Source organism: Rattus norvegicus, chromosome 16 (assembly GCF_021556685.1).
Source record: "Rattus norvegicus strain SHRSP/BbbUtx chromosome 16, alternate assembly SHRSP_T2T, whole genome shotgun sequence".
NCBI lineage: Eukaryota > Metazoa > Chordata > Mammalia > Rodentia > Muridae > Rattus > Rattus norvegicus.
The window spans coordinates 34434159-34453999 of record NC_141549.1 but is presented as its reverse complement, the minus strand read 5'-3'; the positions used below and the strand labels follow the sequence as shown (position 1 = coordinate 34453999).

Sequence of the window (19841 nt, the reverse complement as noted above, 5' to 3'; positions counted from 1 at the left end):
CAGCTCTCTGTACATAGCTTTTGGCTCTGTAGTGCGCTCGAGACAGCTTTCCAGACCACTGTCTCATTGTGTTGTGCTCTGCTCTAGACAGCTTTCCCTTGCTCTTCTAAAAAACTCTCTGTTTGAGACAGCTAGCTTTCTGCTAGTAAAAGTTCTAAAAGCTCTCTGGGAAACTCATGTGTGTTCTGAACAAAGTCAGAAAAAAAATTCTAAAAGAACTGTGTTTGCTTTTCAAACAGCCTTCTCTAGATAGCTTCTTATAAACATTCTAAAAAGGGTTTTCTTCGATCTCTAAGTAATTCTTGGGATTTTCGACCAAGGTTAGAAATCTTATTAGAAAAAAACTCTAAAACAGCTATGGAAAGTTCTAAAAGAACTGTATATGCTCTCCACGAATCTTCCTACTAAAATCAGAAATTCTGTTAGAAAAAAATTCTTGGAGAGCTGTGTTCACTCTTCTCTAGAAAGCTCAGCTTTCACTAGAGAAAAATTCTAAAAGAGAGCTGCTATTGCTTTCTCCTAGCTCACCTCATGCAGACCAAATGTCCAATGTTTTTTATTTATATAACAGCTCAGTCATTTACTCCAGGTTCCTTTTTGACCCTCCCATGAATCAGTAGCATTCCATGATAGTAGCCCCTTGATTCTTAGGAAGAGATAGCAAACACAAGAACAGCTGAGTGGGAGAAACCTCACCCTGATACCACCTTTTCTACTATACCTGTGCCTGAACCTAAATTCCCTCTGTTCCAGTCTGATCTGAACTCAGGAATCTGTCTGCCTTTGTAAGCATAAACCAAAAGAACTCAGCACAGTGGAATCTTGCCTTGGGATCATAACTCCTTAAATCTCTTTATATCCTTCCTCAGTATCTTTCTGACAAGCTGGCTCATAGTGTAGCTGCTTCTATTCCTTTAGATCTATGGAGCCCCTCATATAATTCATATTTCATCCTTACTGTTGGTCCTGATCCAGGGGCAGGAACTATGTCATTCCACCTTTACTAAGAGCCATGCCAGACTTAGCACAAAGCATCCTTTAAATACAGTCATCTCGTTTAGGTTTGTTTTTAATAGAGAGTAGTGTCTTAGTTAATCCAACTGCCAAAAGGTTGAATTAATCGAGAATTGGAAATGTTTTATACAACTTGGCTATGCACACTAAATGTCAGATGATTTATGCAGACTTTAAAGATTAACCTTATACTTAATACTAGCAAAACAACTCAAATCTATAATGGCTGTTTACTTATTTTAGATATGTCAGGTTGTAGCCACAAATATTAGCGTAACCATTTGAAAATATTAAAATCCACTGCTTTATTTATACTTCAGGAAAGTGGTAAGGTCTTCATGATGTTTAAAAGGTGTTTTCCATAGAGAAGAATTCAGTCGTAAGTATCTCAACTGTTTAAATTGCTTTCAAAGTAATCTTTTAAAACAATGCAGGACACAGCAGATGACGTAAAGATGACGAAAAAGAAATACTCAGTTGGGATTGGGCCAGCTCGGTTCCAACTACAGTATATGGGTCACTATCTGATACGAGAAGAAAGGAAAGACCCAGACCCCAGGGTCCAAGACTTTATTCCTGACACGTGGCAGGTAAAAACATGAATAAGAAGAATGATTATATTTTGTAATTGTGTATGAGTGCAGGAGCTTTTAGCATTACAGTTGCCTCTCCTCGTTTGTGTTGGGATGTTCATATTTGCCCTTATCATGGAACTGCATAATATTCAGTTACTTCAATTCAAAATCATTTCACTTAAAGCACTTTGCTGTTTGACTAATTTTTTTTCCATTTAAAGACATTTAAGAATTCATTCGCTATGTAGAGTATTTCCTTGGTGAGATATTGGATGGATCCATATAGAGAGAGTCAAAGCTTAGAGATGTCTGTGCTATGCAGCTATTACCATTTCGTACCAGGCTCCAGGTTTTCTTTCTGTCATTTGAATGTCGTATGTAAACAATGTAAATATTCACCAGGACGTTTGGGTAGTTCAAACAATGGGAAACTGTTTATATGTTTACAGACTGCACATGTTACCATTCTACATATTTTTCTGTAACACTCACACACACACACACACATACACACACACATATACACACATACATACACACACACATACACACACATACATACACACACTATATATATACATATACATACATATACATATACATATACATATACATATACATATACATATACATATACATATACATATACACATACACATACACATACACATACACATACACATACACATACACATATACATATACATATACATATACATATACATATTGATGGCTACAAAATTTGGAAGTAACCACTTCTGCACACATTGACCAAGAGCATTATTTACATTTACAAATGAAATTTCGTAGGTTCCCTCTGACTAGGCAAGCCACTTTTCATTAATGTAATGAAAAACTTGAGGCAGCCTTGCTTTAACATAAAGAGTTTGTTTGCCTTCCACCTCTGGGCTTTCAACACAGGGCAGTCAAATTCTCTCCTAATTTCCATGCATCCCTGAATTCTTTCATTTTCTTTTCACATTGAAGTGTGGCTTGTGGGGAGGACTAGATTCTTGGGGTGGGCAGGTTGGGATTTGGGAGTACTTGATATCTTCTGTACTTCATATAGGTTTTTCCCTTCTTTTGACTAGTCAGCATCTTGATGAATAAAATCATAGGATACAAAGATAATACCCCATATAGTCCCTATAGAGGGTAAGAAGCAAAATGAAGAAATGTTATTTCTGCCCTTCATCATTTTGCTTACCGTTGGAAAAATAGGGATGGGCTGGTTCCAACAAAGACACTCTGTTCTCCAAACTATTAAAAACAACCTTCCTAATAATATTATTCTGACACTCTTTTGAGTGATTTCTCTTTTTTATTATATATCCACTGTACAAATCAACAGGTTTCAGGGTGGTCTTTTCCTCCATGTATGTTGCATACTTTGGCCACATTTCCATCAATATACACATGTGATTCCTTGACCTCGTCAATAGCTCCTTTTTCCTGAATAGTCTCTTTTCTCTGTAAAGTTATTTTTAGTCTTTATACTCCATTTTCATACATAAAACTCATCTCTCAGCTACTCAGAAAACAAACAAGTCACACCATTTGAGAGAATGAATAGTGCATTAGATTTTTCTTTTACATTTTCTGTGTGTCTGTGGCTCTCCCTTATTGAGGTTCAGAAAAATCACAAGGGAAAAAGACTGACCTGTCTGTCTTGGTAACATGGCTTGTCTGATTGACACAAATCATGCTCCAATCCCTGCAGCGAGAGCTCCTGGATGTGGTGGATAACTATGAGTCTGCAGTGATTGTCGCCCCAACATCGTCTGGCAAAACTTATGCTTCCTACTACTGCATGGAAAAAGTGCTGAAAGAGAGTAATGAAGGCGTGGTTGTGTATGTTGCACCAACAAAGGTAGGGATGTGGCAAATGTATTATTCTTCTTCATGGTAGAAATTGCTCAGAAATACTAGACATGGTTGTGTGGTAGATCTAGTTTCCCTTACTTATTTTCACTAGTTAAAAATCAACATAAGTAATGGGCTTCATCAAGGTATTTTGAGGTTCTGACTCTCCATCACTGCTTCTCTCACCTATGCCATCGTCCCCCTCGCCTGCTCCCCTTTGCTCTCTTGTAGCCTCCATCCCACTTTCCTGTCACACGTATTCTGTTACCTTATGTTAGAGTACCTATACCCACATATGTGTACATATACATAATATACACATACATATACACACACATATACACAGTACACATACATATACACACAATACACATACACACAGTATACATACACATACATATACACATATACATTCACTCGCTAACATACACACAGTATCATACATTTATACACGTATACATAGTACACATATATATACAAAATAAACATAAATACAGTATTCATACACGTACATATATACATACACATACACTCAGTACACATACACACAGTATCTATCATATACACATATACATGCATACAGTACACATACATTTACACACAATACAATACACACAGTATACATACACATACATATACACATATACATTCGCTCACTACACTTACACACAGTATTGTACATTTATACACAGATACATTGTATACATATATATACACACAATATACATACGGTATTCATGCACATACATATATACATACACATACACTCAGTACACATACACACAGTATCTATCATATACACATATACATGCATACAGTATACATACATATTCACACAATACACATACACACAATATACATACACATACATGTACACACACACACATATATATATATATATATATATATACTCAGTACACATACACACAGTATCCATACATATACCCATACACATACACACAGTACACATACATATACACATAGTAAACATACACATACATATGCAGACAGTACATGTATTCATGCACACGCACACAGTAACATATATATGCACATATACATACACATAGTACACATACACAGTATACATATACACACAGTATACATATACATATATTTACACACAGTACACATACACAGACCTATACTTATAGTACACATAAACATATGTATATACATACACACAGTATATATACATATACACACAGTACATGTATGCATATACATTCAAAGAGCACACATACATATACATATACACAGTATACAAACATATACACATACAGTAGACATACATATATATATACATTCTGTGTAGAATACACAGGTTTATACTTATACCGACAGTACATGTACACATACACATACACATACACATAGTACACATACATACGCACATACACATACATACAGTACACATACACATACATAAACAGACAGTAAACGAATATATACACATACACACAGGATAATACATATACACATACACACAGTACACATACATATACACATACACACAGTACACATACATATACACACAGTATGCATAATATACACATACACATATACACAGTACATTCATATACATATAACACACTACACATACAGATACAAATGTACACAGTATACATACACATACTTAAACATACAGTACACACACACACATATATATATATACATAAAAATAAAATTTATGACCCAAGTATGAGAGAAGATATGTCCTATTTATCCTTCTGAATCTATATTACCTTGCTTAATACAATAATTCCCAGTTCTATTCATTTTCTGTGAACAATTTTTCTTTATATTTGAATAGAATCTTATATTTGTACAATATTTTTGAAAGACCCCCAGAGTGAGGAGAACCTCACTGAAGTCTTGGGATGAGGTGACCCCCCCAAGAACTCACATAAGACCATCCTTGCTGTAATTTACACGAGGTTTATTGATAGGAACCAGTGCACTGGGGTCAAGACTCATATCCTACGCAGGGGCAGAGGAATTCGACCACCAGTAGCTAAGAGAAGGGGAATTTAAAGGAAGAAACCACAACCCAAGGGGGTAGGGAGGGTGTCATTGGAAAATGTCGAGAATACCAGTGAAAAATCACAAGGAGAAGCTTCCTGTTTCTCAAGATTATTTAACTTTATGGTCTGCCAGTTCCTGGGAGAAGCTTCCTGCTTCTCAAGATTGTTCTTTAAGATTTTAATCTAACTTTATGGTCAATTAGTTCCTGGGAGAGAGTTGTCGAACCGGCTGGTGTAATTGTCAGTTTTATGGTCAGTCAAGTTCCTGGAACAGAGTCACTGAACTAGCTAACCTACAATTTTCCTGGTCCTTCATTTTCTTTATGTATTAATTTGCTGATGGATATAGAGGCTGCTTCAATTTCTTAGCTATTAGAATAGTGAAAATATGGACATGGGTGTACAAGTATCTCTGTAGTAAGACGAGAAGACCTTTTGCATATACTCAGGAGTGATATAGCTATATCCTGAGGTTGATTTTTTTAAAAAATTATTTTGTGAAATTTCAATAATGGTTTCTATAGTGGGTATCCCAGTTTATATTTTCACCAGTAGTGATTAAGGGTTCCTCTTTCCACATATTTCCCCATATGTTAGCTTTGTTTTCTTCATTTAACTATTCTAATTCAAATGAGATGGAATCTCAAATCTTTCTCAGTGTTTCTGCTGTTATTCAGTGAGTATCTGCTACACTCAGAGGTGACATCTGTCTGTATTTAGATGTATGTTTCTCTGATTGGTGAGTTGGGTAATATTGATATGCATTGATATGCATACACTTTTGATCTATAGTATTTCTTTATTCATGATCTACTGGAGGATACACATGTCTACTTCTATAATGGAGGAGTTGGTCTCTTTATTGTTCATCAAAATATGTATAATGCATAATTACATATATCTTTTTCTGACCCACAAGAAAATATGTATCCATGGATCATATTTTTAGCTTATTAAGGTTATTAAGTCCAATGCTAATATTAAATCTTTTTATAATCACTACTATCCTCATTTTCATTTGGAGACTTTCTTCCTGAGTGTTCCCATTGCAGGGATAAATACCCTGACCAATGAAAAGAAACCTGAGGAGGAAAGGAATGACTTCAGTTTATGTTTACATGACACGGTCTGTCACTGAGGGAATTGGGGTAGGAGCTCAAACTGGGTAGGAGCCTGGCCACAGGAATTGATTCAGAGGCCATGGAAGGTGCTCCTGGATATGGGTTATCCTCCTCATGTCTTGCTCATCCTGCTTTGTTATAGCAGCCAGGACCACTCGTCCAGATATGGCCTTGTCCACAGTCTTCAGATACATTCAAATGGCTGAAATGTTACTTGAAAATATATTCCTGGTTATATTATAAATTTTGCACTTTCATCTGTATGGTGTTTACATTGGGCAAGGTTAAAAAAAGCATGAAATAGATGCTTGAAGATTTATAGAGTCCACTGACCAGATTACCTGCTGGACCTAAAGTGAGACTGTATGGAATTAGTATGTATTCAAACTTCTGACATCTGGGAGAAGTTCTGTTTGAGCATCCTTCTGTGACAGACTCAGGTTATGAGTAGTGATTCTCCAGTTGTTGTGCTATGCATGTTAATTTTTCTTCTGTGCTTTCAGATGAATGTGTGCCATTTCTGTCTTACTTTGGGTCATTGTTAATCAAAGAGGTTCAGAATTTTAGTTCAGTTGCTCAAAGGGAGAGCTTGTTTGTGTGGAGTGGTTGGAGGAAAGGCTTTGTTTTCTGCATTCATAACAAAACAGTTTTTGACATCTCTGTCATTCCATTAAAATTTGCTTTGCAGAGTACAAATAGAATTGCACTTTATGAGGTAACTGACACATCTGTTTCCCTGTCAATCAGGCTCTTGTTAATCAAGTGGCAGCAACAGTTCAAAATCGTTACACCAAAAATATGCCAGGTGGTGAAGCTCTCTGTGGTGTTTTTACTAGGGACTACCGTCATGAAGCCCTCAACTCTCAGGTTTGATATACTATTTAATAAAATTGTTATCAAATTATACAACATTATTTTACTATTTTGACTAGAAATCTAGCATCTTCAAAAGGCCCGTGAAAATAATTTCCTTGAATTTGTGAGAGACAAAAACCGCTTCAGAGAAAATATAATTTTGTTACATGTGTTAAAGAATGTGATAAATCAAGGTCATTTTCTGTAAAGATGCTTTTGATTTAAATTGTCGGTTTATAGCTCACTCATTGTGTTGCTTTGCAATGGGATTCACAATGACCCTCAGATCTTTACAAGCTACAAATACTAAGTGAACAGCAATTAGAATCATAATTACTTCCTCTTGTTAAAGACACTCGTTTTAGCTAAAAATGTGTTGTAGCAAGCAAACCTAGTGTTAATGAAGTTACAGTTTTCTTATTGAATTTTCAGATCAGTGATTAGGATAAAATGAAACAAAAAACAACCAAGACATGTTTTTAGAGCGTTATGTAGTATCCATGGTGATATGGTGCCTGGATTGCCTTTCAAAGAAGCATCTTCCAATATGTGCTCTGTTAGTGTTAGATTTGAGGAATCAACATGGTTAAAATAGTGACTCTTATTCTTATTTCAAAATATTTATTTAGTTAAAATATTTTATGTCTTCTTTGCTAACTTTATACATGCTTGAGATGTATGACAATCCTGTCCACTCACTTCCATTTTCCACGTCTCCCTCCCTCCCTGTTCTTCCCCCAACCTCTCTTTCCCAGCAACCATGAGCTGCCCTAGACTCCTCTACTCGGGTGGGGCCTTGTGAGCTGCTTCCTCGTTCCTGCTGGAATTTTGACTGGTTTGATGTTCTGCAGCTCTTACACAGATGATCACAGTGACTGGGGGCTCATGAGTGGAACTGCCGTGTCTCGGTCAGAAGACAGCAGCAGTTCACAATACTTACACTTTCCATCTCCATTTCTCATGGTTCCCGAAGGGGTTAGGAAAGACATCAACATAGACGTTGCATTTAGTGCTAGACACAGAATGCTCATAAACAAGAATATGCCTTTCGGATTTTATATTTTACAGTTTGGTCCCATGAAAATACAAGTTTCACGTGGTTCAAACTGGTGAACACATCACACGAGTAATGAATCCAATTCATAGAAGTAGCATCAGCATTTTGGTTACTAGGAGATATATTCAGGACTCAGTAGCTTTACTTCAGCTGGCTTTATACCTGTGCACATACTAAGGATGATGTCACATGGTATTGTTACTTTCAGGTGCTTATTACCGTGCCTGCCTGCTTTGAAATTCTGCTACTAGCTCCTCATCGGCAAAATTGGGTGAAGAGGATCAGATACGTTATATTTGATGAGGTATGTTTGGTATCACTTCTCAGACTAACTTCCTAGTGTTTATAACTATATGAAGGTCTTCGCAGCTTTGGGACATCTGTCCACTCGGAATGGATGCTCTACAAATCTTTTAAAACTAGTGACAGCGAGATGAGCTTCACAGATTAAGAGGCTGTGGTTATATTTGTTGGCTTTTAATTTTGTTGGTGAGAATATTTATACAGGAGACACAGCCATGTGAAAGCTCTGGGGCAGGAAGTGTGTGTGCTGAGGAACAGAGAAATGGCTGATGTGTATGGGTCTCAGTAAGACTGGGGATGGGTGACTTCGGATGCAGCTGGAATGGCAGATATGGACCAACTGTGCCAAGCATTATGGATCCCATTAAATGCTCAAATTTATTCTACAATGAATGGGAAACTGTTGACTAGTGACTCAACTAGATAGAGCTTGTCTTTGAAGCATATCATTTTGTCTGTGATGTCAAAAGTATAGATGTCCAGTTAGGGCAGTGGTCACAAAGATTACTGAATTGTGATTGAGATGCAGAAGGCCTTATTGGCAGAAGACATGGCAAGGAATACATAGGTCTGAAAGACAGTGAAAGCAAAATAAAAGGAGTCCCAGGTGAATGGTTAAAAATATTAAGGAAAATTCAAATGCCAAGATGCCCTACATCTTTTTTTCCCCAGTAATTATTTAAGGTTACATGGTCCATTAAAGGTGATAAAAAAAATGCTCATGACCAGTTTAAGAGTCCATATGTTATTTTCATTTGCCATTCTTAAAACTAACTCATCAATTGAAATCATTCTTTTCTCTTATAGGTCCATTGTCTTGGTGGAGAAATTGGAGCAGAAATCTGGGAGCATCTCCTTGTCATGATCCGATGTCCCTTTTTGGCCCTTTCAGCTACCATTAGTAACCCTCAGCATCTCACCGAGTATGACTTTGGTTCCAGTTCCATTTTGGATCTATTTTGAAAGTCTCAATTTCATATATATCCTTTATGGGTTTTAGAGTCATGGAAATTTCTGGCTAACTTATAGCAGTCCATGAATCTTCAAGTTACTGTCAGTTTAGTTCTTTCTGACAGATGTTAGCTATTCTCCACGAAGAAATATCCAGAACCTCTTGGGTCAGATCTGCAGTTGAGTAGGAAGTATCATGCCATAGCTCAAAAAAATAAAACAGTAGCTCTATATTTCTTATCTCCTCACCCCTTAACTAGGAAGCAAAGTCAAGGTGATTAAATGATACATTCAGCCTTAGATTCCAAGATCATAATTTTGTTGATATATTCAGGAAGAGAGTAAAGCTTCATTAGTTGAAAGCCACACATCTTCTGGTCATTGGAATGGCTTGAATATTGACTATTGGTAGAAAAGCATCCATGTATCACATTCCTTCCTACATAGTTTGCATATAGTAATTTACCTTAAATATCATCAGTATTTGTATTTGATGCACTAGTATTTCTATTGTCATCCCTAGATAATAGTACTTTTACTGTTACATTAATTTTTAAACATGAAAGTCAAGGCACAGAAATATTAAAGATTCATGTAGATTCAGAGTTAATAGTAAGGTAGCTAGAATTTTATTTCAGGTTATGTGACTCTAGAAGTAATTCTCTTATGTAAAAATTTTAAGACAGGCAAAATTTTCTTTTTGATTATTTAATTAAATAAGTAACAATAAATTTGGTTATTTAATTTCATGTAGCTTATGTTTATTTTCTGCTTAACTAATATGAGTTAATTTGTATTGATGTGACCAAAATATACCTTCAGAGAATTATACCTTTATTTAGATTTATGGTTTTAGAAAGATTTCTACTCATCAGAGTGGGGAAGGCAGGGAGGGGAAGATTCATTCGTGGAAGTGGGAGCCTGGGGTGGCAGCTTGTTCACATGGCAATAGACAAGAAGCAAAGAGCATAGGTAAAAACAATGGCGAGTATAACCTTTGCAATGGCTCATATTGATTGTCATCTACAAAGTTCCATTGCTAGTGGTTGACCTGTGCTATGCCATTCCCACTTTTTAATGGCTCCACGGAGTTCAAAGTAATACCAAAAACTGGGGACCACACACTCAAAACAGGAAATGTCATAGCTATTGCTGGTTAAAATCACAAATATTGTCTGTTTTCCTTTAAGGTGGCTCCAGTCAGTAAAGCGGTACTGGAAACAAGTAGACAGTACCATGGAACAAGGATCTGTTTCCCAAAGAAATGCTGCCACCCGTGGCAGCTATCACAAAGACCGAGTGCAAGCCAGACAGTCATACAAAGTTAGACTTGGTACGTATGCTTTGTGTACTTCTACTGCCATGTTTTTGTTTGGTTTGGTTACTTGCTTTAAAATTAACCTACTCACCACATCTCTGATCATTTGAACAATCTCGCCCTTCTCCTTCCAGTGCTCTATGGAGAGAGATATAATGATCTAGAGAAGTATTTGTGTTCGGTGAGACAGGGCGATGTTTGCTTTGATCATTTTCACCCATGCGCTGCACTAACCACAGATCACGTAAGTAGCAACGGCTGTCACAGCTGTGCCAAGTAACAGCATTGTTTGGCTTATAACCAAGAATACAATACTATGCAGAATGAAACCGGAGCACAGCCTGATGCTGGAATGCAGAGGAAACACTACAAGTTGGATTTTCTAAGGAACGGAAATGTTCTATTCCTTAATTTCTCAATGTTAGGATGTTACCAGGATCATCAAAGCTTAAAAACTACTAAATATTTTAACTTGATGACTGTATTATTTGGGGACGTTATTTCTGCCATTTTCCATCCGCCTTCTCTGTTAAGCACCTATGTCTGCATGTCTCTCTTAACTAGCTCACTTCTGCACCACTAATGAAGTGTTGAGGACAGGCTTTAATCTCTCCTCTCTGTGCACCTTTGTGTGGTTCTGGCTCATACATGAGGACAAGGCTAATGTATATGATCTTAAGCCAGGAACACAGGCTCTCAGTCTCTGTACCATTCAAGGTATGGCCCTTTGATAGGGACTCTGCAGAGTAGAGACCTTGAAACAATGCAGCTGGGCTGCTGAGTGGTTAGAGGGGGATAGTTCCTTAAATATTTCCTGCATCTACCTCTCTTTCTTTCTCCTTTCACTCCCTTGAAAGGTTCATTTAAACTCCCATTGGCCCTCAAAGTGACAGTCACTCCTTTTTCTTCCTTCTAAGACCTGAAAAATGAAGTATATTCAACATTCTGATTCTATATTATGGTTTGTTAATTATAATTCTAGTCTTTAAAAGGCTTTATCGGACTTCTTCGAAACAGGTAAATATACAGCCCTTAACAACTAAAGTCTTCCAGGAGCTTGTCCTACTTTGCATGTGCTGAATGAATGTGTTTTACTTGGAGGCCTTCATGATACACCTCATTGGTTCCAAATGCCAAATGGTAGTGCCTTGGACCTTGATGTTTCTTTTGAAGTTCTTATGATGTGAAGCCTTATTTATAACCCTTCAGTGGCTTCCTCAACTGTTTTGTAAACTTCTCCATAGCACTTTGTGTTTAAGTGCTAGCAAAGTCTGATCACCCCTGAACTTTCACACATGTGTCTTTTGAGTGTTCAAAAATAACCACTTGTAGGTGAGTTTTACATGTTTACAGTTACTAGCCACTGCTGTGTGAACTCCATTGTTTACTGGCTGTTTTTAGAGGATAGCTGATTGGAATTGCGTTTTTAAAATGTTTCACTCATTTCCTTTCTTTTGAAATCACAAGAATTGTATGGTGGCGGTACTACTGCAGTTTTTCTTCGTAAGTAATAGAATTGAGACATAGACAGCCAACTCACTACTACAGTACTGAGTAAAGGATTCAGACCAGACATCATCTCAGACCCACTGCTTGACTCCATGTTGATCTGAAAGATTTGCCTGCCATCTATGTGAATGAGTCAGCACCATGTGACAAGATTTGGCTGTATATTGCAGTGACTTCCTAAAGCGATGAAATGAAACTGAATATGGGATTTTCTTTAATAAAGAAATCCTTTTGTTTCCTCCCTGTCTTTCTTCCTTTCCTCCTTTCCCTTCCTGATCCCCTCCCCCAGTCCCACGTCCTTTCTGATATCCACAGAATGTCAGACATTTTCAACATGATCCAGTATCTTTAAAAATGACATAATACCTTGACAATTATCTGTTTTGTGTAAAGTGATCAAGGCAGGTTATCTTTAAACAGCCTCTGGTTCTGTGGTGCTCCAGGTGCCTTTGCTCTCCTCTCTGCTGCTATTAATTGAGTAGCCGGAAAGCCGGATAATAGTCCCTGTGTGTTCTGACCCTGTGTGACTTCTGAAAAGGTCATGCTGTCCTACGACTCTTGGGACTTTTAGAACTTGGTAGCAAGGATACATAGTGAAGGCTGGCTTGGGTATTGTTAAATGAATTTTAGCCACCACTTGTATGTCATGTACTCATATAGGCTGTTTCCTAAAGAAGTATCAAAATGGGTGGAAATTCTAAATGAGTAAATGATTCTAAACATTGTTTAGTATACTTAGACTAAATCAAAGAGCTGAGTGGTTTAAGAACTCCCCCAAACTTGACCAATTTTAGCAACATAGAAAAGGAAGAATCATCTAAGTAGCTGTTTCCTTTATGGCTATGTCAGAGAAACAATTCCCAAAGGACAGTCATGGGAGAGTACAAACAAGCTGGTCTTAACCCAACAGAAGCAAGGGATCACCAGTGAGGGATTGTCCTCGGTCTTATATGTCTTGTTTCTGGTAAATGTTTGACCTTTGCCATCAATTATCAAGCCATCTAGGCCCAGCTGCTGCTGTCTGGAGAGCTGTCAGCCCCGGGAAACACTTGAAAGAAATGCTATCTCTTGCTCAGTGTGGATTGATTTTTAATGTCTGTGGGAGTAGGGACACTTTCATTTGCAAAATAACATATACCATGGTACAGTGACTCAGTGTTGCTTCTCTTCCTTCTCTGCCTAGAGTGGTCCAAGTTTTAGCAGTTTGCCAGTTTGTAGTGGAAAACAACTAGATTGAATCCCATCTTGGGCCACAGAATTGTTATTCCTTGAAAGTTATGAAGTATGAACTTATTAATTGATAAAGCAGATTGATGGGTCATGCACAAATGGTGTGCCAGGCATTTGGCCAAGACTCGTATCTATTGTCTAATTGATTTTGCACAATAAATTAATGGCATGGACAGCACTAATTATTTTATTTTTAGAAACAAGGAAATTGAGCATGTTAAAAAGGGTCAGAGACTTAAGAAATCCCAAGTCTGTGACCTGAACAGAGGATTTGTGTTATAGAATTTACGGGGATTCTTGGACTTGCTTTTGTTTCATTGTAGTTTGGCTGAAAAAAAAAACACTCTCAAATGATAATTCAAGGGAGAACACAGAGCTAACACTGGGAAATGGAGCAGATCTGTGTCTGCAGTTAAGAAGGCCCCAAAAAAGATCTGATTTCATTTTCTAGCACTCACGCTGGTTGGTTCACAAGAACATAGATAGCAGACCTGTGGCCCTCTTTTGTCAACTGGGGGACAGAATCTCCTGTACATACACATAGTTTCAAAAAATTCCTTTTCAAAAGACAGTAGGTGCAATGCAAACTTCACCATTTTCCCACCTTTTAATGCGCAAAGTAACCATTTCAAGTAAATGTTTTATCCTATAGATAAAATAAAATATTAAGAAGTTTGATGTTACTTTAATCGTAGATTGAAAAGTATGGATTTCCTTCTGATCTTGCCTTGTCACCCCGAGAAAGCATTCAGCTATATGACACTATGTGCCAGGTCTGGAAGAGTTGGCCTCAGGCCCAGGTAAAGAATCTTCATGGATTTCGTGCCATTTTGCTAGAACCCACCATTGCTGGTCAGAAACACACTGTCAACACCAGTTAGGTTTGGTGGGAGCAGCCTCTTAGAAGCAAAGGGGATGGGGAAGGGGATGGGAGGTGTGTTCGGAGGAGAGACCGGGGAGGGGGGCAACATTTGAAATGTAAATAAATAAAATGACCAGTAGTAAAAGACTAGCAGACATTTCCCAAAAGGAACTTTAATGGGCTAGAAATGACGTGTTATGCCAATGTCTGAAAATGGCCTATCTTTCTCTAGACACTGTGGTATCTGGGTCTCCTTTCCCACCCTGGAGTCTTCATCCTCAGTTTCTTTTCCTCTCCATTACTCTGTATCCTCAGTACTGTTTGCTCATCTCAGAGGTCTGCTTGCTCTGTCTGCTTGCCTTTGGAGAGTTCCTCTATAGTTTTATATTAAAAAGGTTTAGAGAAGGATAAGAAGTCTAAACATCTCCAACCGTAAGAGCCTATCAAACTGTCAATGAAAACTATAATTGAGAAATATCTTTAGTTTATCTCTCATTACTTGCATGATCTTCCTTTCCCAGAACCTATGTCCAGAGAACTTCACTCAATTTAAGAATAAAATAGTCATTAAAAAGCTGGATGCTAGAAAATATGAAGAGAGCTTAAAGGAAGAATTCACAAATTGGGTTAAAAATGGGAACGAGAAGGAGGTAATTTCCACAATCATTCTGTATTATTTCCTTGAGTTGTATTGTTCAATCAATCATACCATTTCTTTTCAGTTTTCAGTTTTCAACTTTGATTTTTAAGCTTGACTTGATGTGTAGTGATTCTGAGCTAGAACAAAAAAAATAAAGAAAGAAGGAAAGAAAGAAAGAAAGAAAGAAAGAAAGAAATTTGACTTTTAAAATTCTTCTCTACAGTGTCTCCTAAAACATAGGCAAGAGTCTACCAGTTCCTCATGGATTTGATGATGGACAAGGGAGAACACAGAGTTCATATTTGGAATTATTGATTTTGGGGTGGGGGTGGGGAGCAGCATAGAGATGTGACTCAAGTAACTGAAACAAATTTTACTTTTCTTTTTTAGTTTTGGGCTTTTAAAAATTTTTTTTTAAATTATTGTTTGAGGATATCATGTTTGTATGTGTAATGTGTTTTCAAATCCACTCCTGAATCCTCCCCCTCCAATTTCTTCCATATCCCTTCACTACCATTTTCTCCTTCTAACTTCATGTGCTCAGTCAGTGCCACCAGTGTGTGTCAGGATGTGGGGTTATCCACTGGGCCACCTTATCATTAAGGACACTGCTGTTTTCCCTCCTACATCAACCATCATGTGGCAACAGCTCCCCAGCCAAGAGTGAGACTTCGTAGCCCTTCCTCATTCAGGCTGAAATCTGTAAGGCTTGACCTTATGAGCACCCCACCCCCATCTCCTGGTTACCCACAGGGGCTGTAAGTTCATGGCTTCAGTGTCCCTGTCATATCTAGAGACGCTGGTTTGCAACAGTCCCTGGCGTCTTATTCTTCAAGGTTCTAAATGTATTTTCAATTGTAAGAACTATTTAAGTACTTCAATCTTACTACGTGCTTACACATCTTACAGTCTTATTTTGTCATGAAAAATTGTGATTCCTGATTTCTATTTTTAGGAAATACACTGGAAGTTCGTTTTCAAGTGTGTGGTGTGTACGTGCCCGTGTGCTTAGCATAGCCCTGTGGCATATTCTCATAGGACTGTATTTTAAAGGATTCCCTAATTTTTCGATTCTTTAATACAGTACCTTATGTTGTGCTGACCCCTAACCATAAAGTCATTTTTATTATTACTTCATAACTGTTATTTTGCTACTGTCGTGAATTGTAATGTAAATATCCAACATGTAGGCTAATACGCAACCAAAAGGGGTCGTGACCCACAGATTGAGAACCGCTAGTATGCATTATATTTTTACCATGTGATTTCCCCCTCTCTCAGTTTGTACCTTGATTTGTCTTTATTTCATTTGGAAACAACATAGTAAAGTTGTATTCCCCTACCCATCCCCCCTTGTCCCTTAAAACCTCTTAGTCAGGTTAGAGTCTTATTTCTGATGAGGCATAGAGAGGGCTCCTTTCTCCTGCTGCCATGGAAACAGCACCAATGACTGAGTCACCCTTTTTCTGCTGGGCTCACACTGTCTCTGACAAGTGCAGGTGTGTGCATACAATACACTGGAAGTCTGTTATCAAGTGTGTGGTGTGTATGTGCCCTTGTGCTTAACATAGTCCTGTGGCATATTCTCATAGGACTGTATTTTAAAGGATGACGGCCGTGGAAGTCCTTGAGTCAGAATGCCCATTCCTTCCAGTGCTATGAAGAATTTAGTAGAAATGCTTGTCCTTCGCTCTCACAGGCCCAACTTGTACTGAAAAAACTGAGTCCTGATTACCATGACTACTCAGGGCAGATGCTGGACTTTTTCCCATGTCTCGTTGAGAAGCTAAGGAAGATGGAGAAGTTGCCTGCACTATTCTTTCTGTAAGTTATTTAACTTTGTGAGGTAACTTGTGTTAGGCTATTCCTTTAAGGTAGAGGAAGTCATAGAAACTTTATTGCAATGATCTAGTGTTGATTATTACTCCGGATGCTCATTTGTCAAGATCTTATGGCTTATTTAAGTCATAAAATTTTCTAGTTCAATTTGTTGTTGTCCTGCTTCTGTTTGTTTGAGACCACAGAATCCTGATATGTGTCCCAGGCTGTCTTCCTGCTTCAGTCTCCTTCGTGCTGGGATTAGAGATAGGCGTCCATCATTATGCCCAGTTTTAGATATAATCTTAAAAATATTTTTAGTGTCCTATTAAATTTTTCCTCATTAATTTGATTCTCATTTTTTACTATAAACTCTCATTTTTGTTTCTTTTAGGTCTTATAGTAATTTGCAGTACAGATCTTGAATTTTTCCACATTGAACAAATCCATCAATGTTGACTTCTTCCACAGAATTTAAATTTTAATAATGTGCTATAATTTATATATGTAAAATACTTTGGTCTTCCATATTCATTGTAAATAGAAATATGACCCAGAGCCAGTGATATCTTGCCAAATTCAGGTTATATAGAATGCAGTAGTTTAAAAATTGAGCATACTAGTTTAATGGATCCAGTTCTGATAAAATGTGATGTGATAATTTAGTTAGTGGATAAATCCTGAATGGAACAGACCAGCGAGCTGTAAATCTGTGACACAGTAAATGGGCACATGCCATCGAGTTAACAAAGGACAAAGGCTGGGAAGGACAGGCTTGTGCAGATGTCTCTTATTCCCACTTCTCATCCTTAATAAAAGAAGGCCGTTCTCCTTCCGGTTTACGGGTGGCATGTTCTGAACCGTGAGTTCCTAAGGTATCTGAAACAGGTAGTATTCACAAAATATCATAGTCAGTCTTCTACTCAGGGATCTCCATCTTGGAACCTTTTAAATGAATAATGGGATATCTGTAAGACAAACTGTGAAAATCCTTTCTTACATCCTTTTTTTTCTTTTATTATTGGATATATATTTTAATGTATTTAATACTTAATAATAATTCTATGGTTTCCGGGCAAACATCGCCCTCCCCCCTCCCCTTCCTTATGGGTGTTCCCCTCCCAACCCTCCCCCCATTGCCGCCCTCCCCCCAACAGTCTAGTTCACTGGGGGTTCAGTCTTAGCAGGACCCAGGGCTTCCCCTTCCACTGGTGATCTTACTAGGATATTCATTGCTACCTATGAGGTCAGAATCCAGGGTCAGTCCATGTATAGTCTTTAGGTAGTGGCTTAGTCCCTGGAAGCTCTGGTTGCTTGGCATTGTTGTACATATGGGGTCTCGAGCCCCTTCAAGCTCTTCCAGTTCTTTCTCTGATTCCTTCATCGGGGGTCCTATTCTCAGTTCAGTGGTTTGCTGCTGGCATTCGCCTCTGTATTTGCTGTATTCTGGCTGTGTCTCTCAGGAGCAATCTACATCCGGCTCCTGTCGGTCTGCACTTCTTTGCTTCATCCATCTTGTCTAATTGGGTGGCTGTATATGTATGGACCACATGTGGGGCAGGCTCTGAATGGGTGTTCCTTCAGTCTCTGTTTTAACCTTTGCCTCTCTATTCCCTGCCAAGGGTATTCTTGTTCCCCTTTTAGAGAAGGAGTGAAGCATTCACATTTTGATCATCCGTCTTGAGTTTCATTTGTTCTAGGCATCTAGGGTAATTCAAGCATTTGGGCTAATAGCCACTATTCAGTGAGTGCATACCATGTATGTCTTTCTGTGATTGGGTTAGCTCACTCAGGATGATATTTTCCAGTTCCAACCATTTGCCTACGAATTTCATAAAGCCGTTGTTTTTGATAGCTGAGTAATATTCCATTGTGTAGATGTACCACATTTTCTGTATCCATTCCTCTGTTGAAGGGCATCTGGGTTCTTTCCAGCTTCTGGCTATTATAAATAAGGCTGCGATGAACATAGTGGAGCACGTGTCTTTTTTATATGTTGGGGCATCTTTTGGGTATATGCCCAAGAGAGGTATAGCTGGATCCTCAGGCAGTTCAATGTCCAATTTTCTGAGGAACCTCCAGACTGATTTCCAATATGGTTGTACCAGTCTGCAATCCCACCAACAATGGAGGAGTGTTCCTCTTTCTCTGCATCCTCGCCAGCATCTGCTGTCACCTGAGTTTTGATCTTAGCCATTCTCACTGGTGTGAGGTGAAATCTCAGGGTTGTTTTGATTTGCATTTCCTTTATGACTAAAGATGTTGAACATTTCTTTAGGTGTTTCTCAGCCATTCGGCATTCCTCAGCTGTGAATTCTTTGTTTAGCTCTGAACCCCATTTTTTAATAGGGTTATTTGTTTCCCTGCGATCTAACTTCTTGAGTTCTTTGTATATTTTGGATATAAGGCCTCTATCTGTTGTAGGATTGGTAAAGATCTTTTCCCAATCTGTTGGTTGCCGTTTTGTCCTAATCACAGTGTCCTTTGCCTTACAGAAGCTTTGCAGTTTTATAAGATCCCATTTGTCGATTCTTGATCTTAGAGCATAAGCCATTGGTGTTTTGTTCAGGAAATTTTTTCCAGTGCCCATGTGTTCCAGATGCTTCCCTAGTTTTTCTTCTATTAGTTTGAGTGTGTCTGGTTTGATGTGGAGGTCCTTGATCCACTTGGACTTAAGCTTTGTACAGGGTGATAAGCATGG

At 38.1% G+C, this 19841-nt stretch overlaps 2 protein-coding genes across 29 annotated transcripts in view; one reads left to right on the top strand and one right to left on the bottom strand.

Moving 5' to 3' along the window:
* The window catches only part of Erich1 (glutamate-rich 1), a gene marked incomplete at its 5' end in the record, with an annotated part of 52793804 nt that overhangs the window by 49210364 nt on the left and 3563599 nt on the right, over positions 1 to 19841 (bottom strand).
* Ddx60 (DEXD/H-box helicase 60) overlaps positions 1 to 19841 on the top strand; it is a 120930-nt gene that overhangs the window by 57600 nt on the left and 43489 nt on the right. For all 29 annotated transcript variants that reach the window (XR_015639270.1, XR_015639265.1, XR_015639259.1 and 26 more), the window contains 10 exons: positions 1449 to 1604; positions 3310 to 3459; positions 7345 to 7464; positions 8718 to 8813; positions 9620 to 9735; positions 10954 to 11096; positions 11216 to 11325; positions 14516 to 14620; positions 15204 to 15332; positions 17022 to 17146. Coding sequence is in view for 15 of the 29 variants with exons in the window: in XM_087587269.1 (XP_087443395.1) it covers positions 1449 to 1604; positions 3310 to 3459; positions 7345 to 7464; positions 8718 to 8813; positions 9620 to 9735; positions 10954 to 11096; positions 11216 to 11325; positions 14516 to 14620; positions 15204 to 15332; positions 17022 to 17146 (1250 nt within the window). In the remaining 14 variants the exon portion in view is untranslated. The remainder of the gene's footprint in view (positions 1 to 1448; positions 1605 to 3309; positions 3460 to 7344; positions 7465 to 8717; positions 8814 to 9619; positions 9736 to 10953; positions 11097 to 11215; positions 11326 to 14515; positions 14621 to 15203; positions 15333 to 17021; positions 17147 to 19841) is intronic.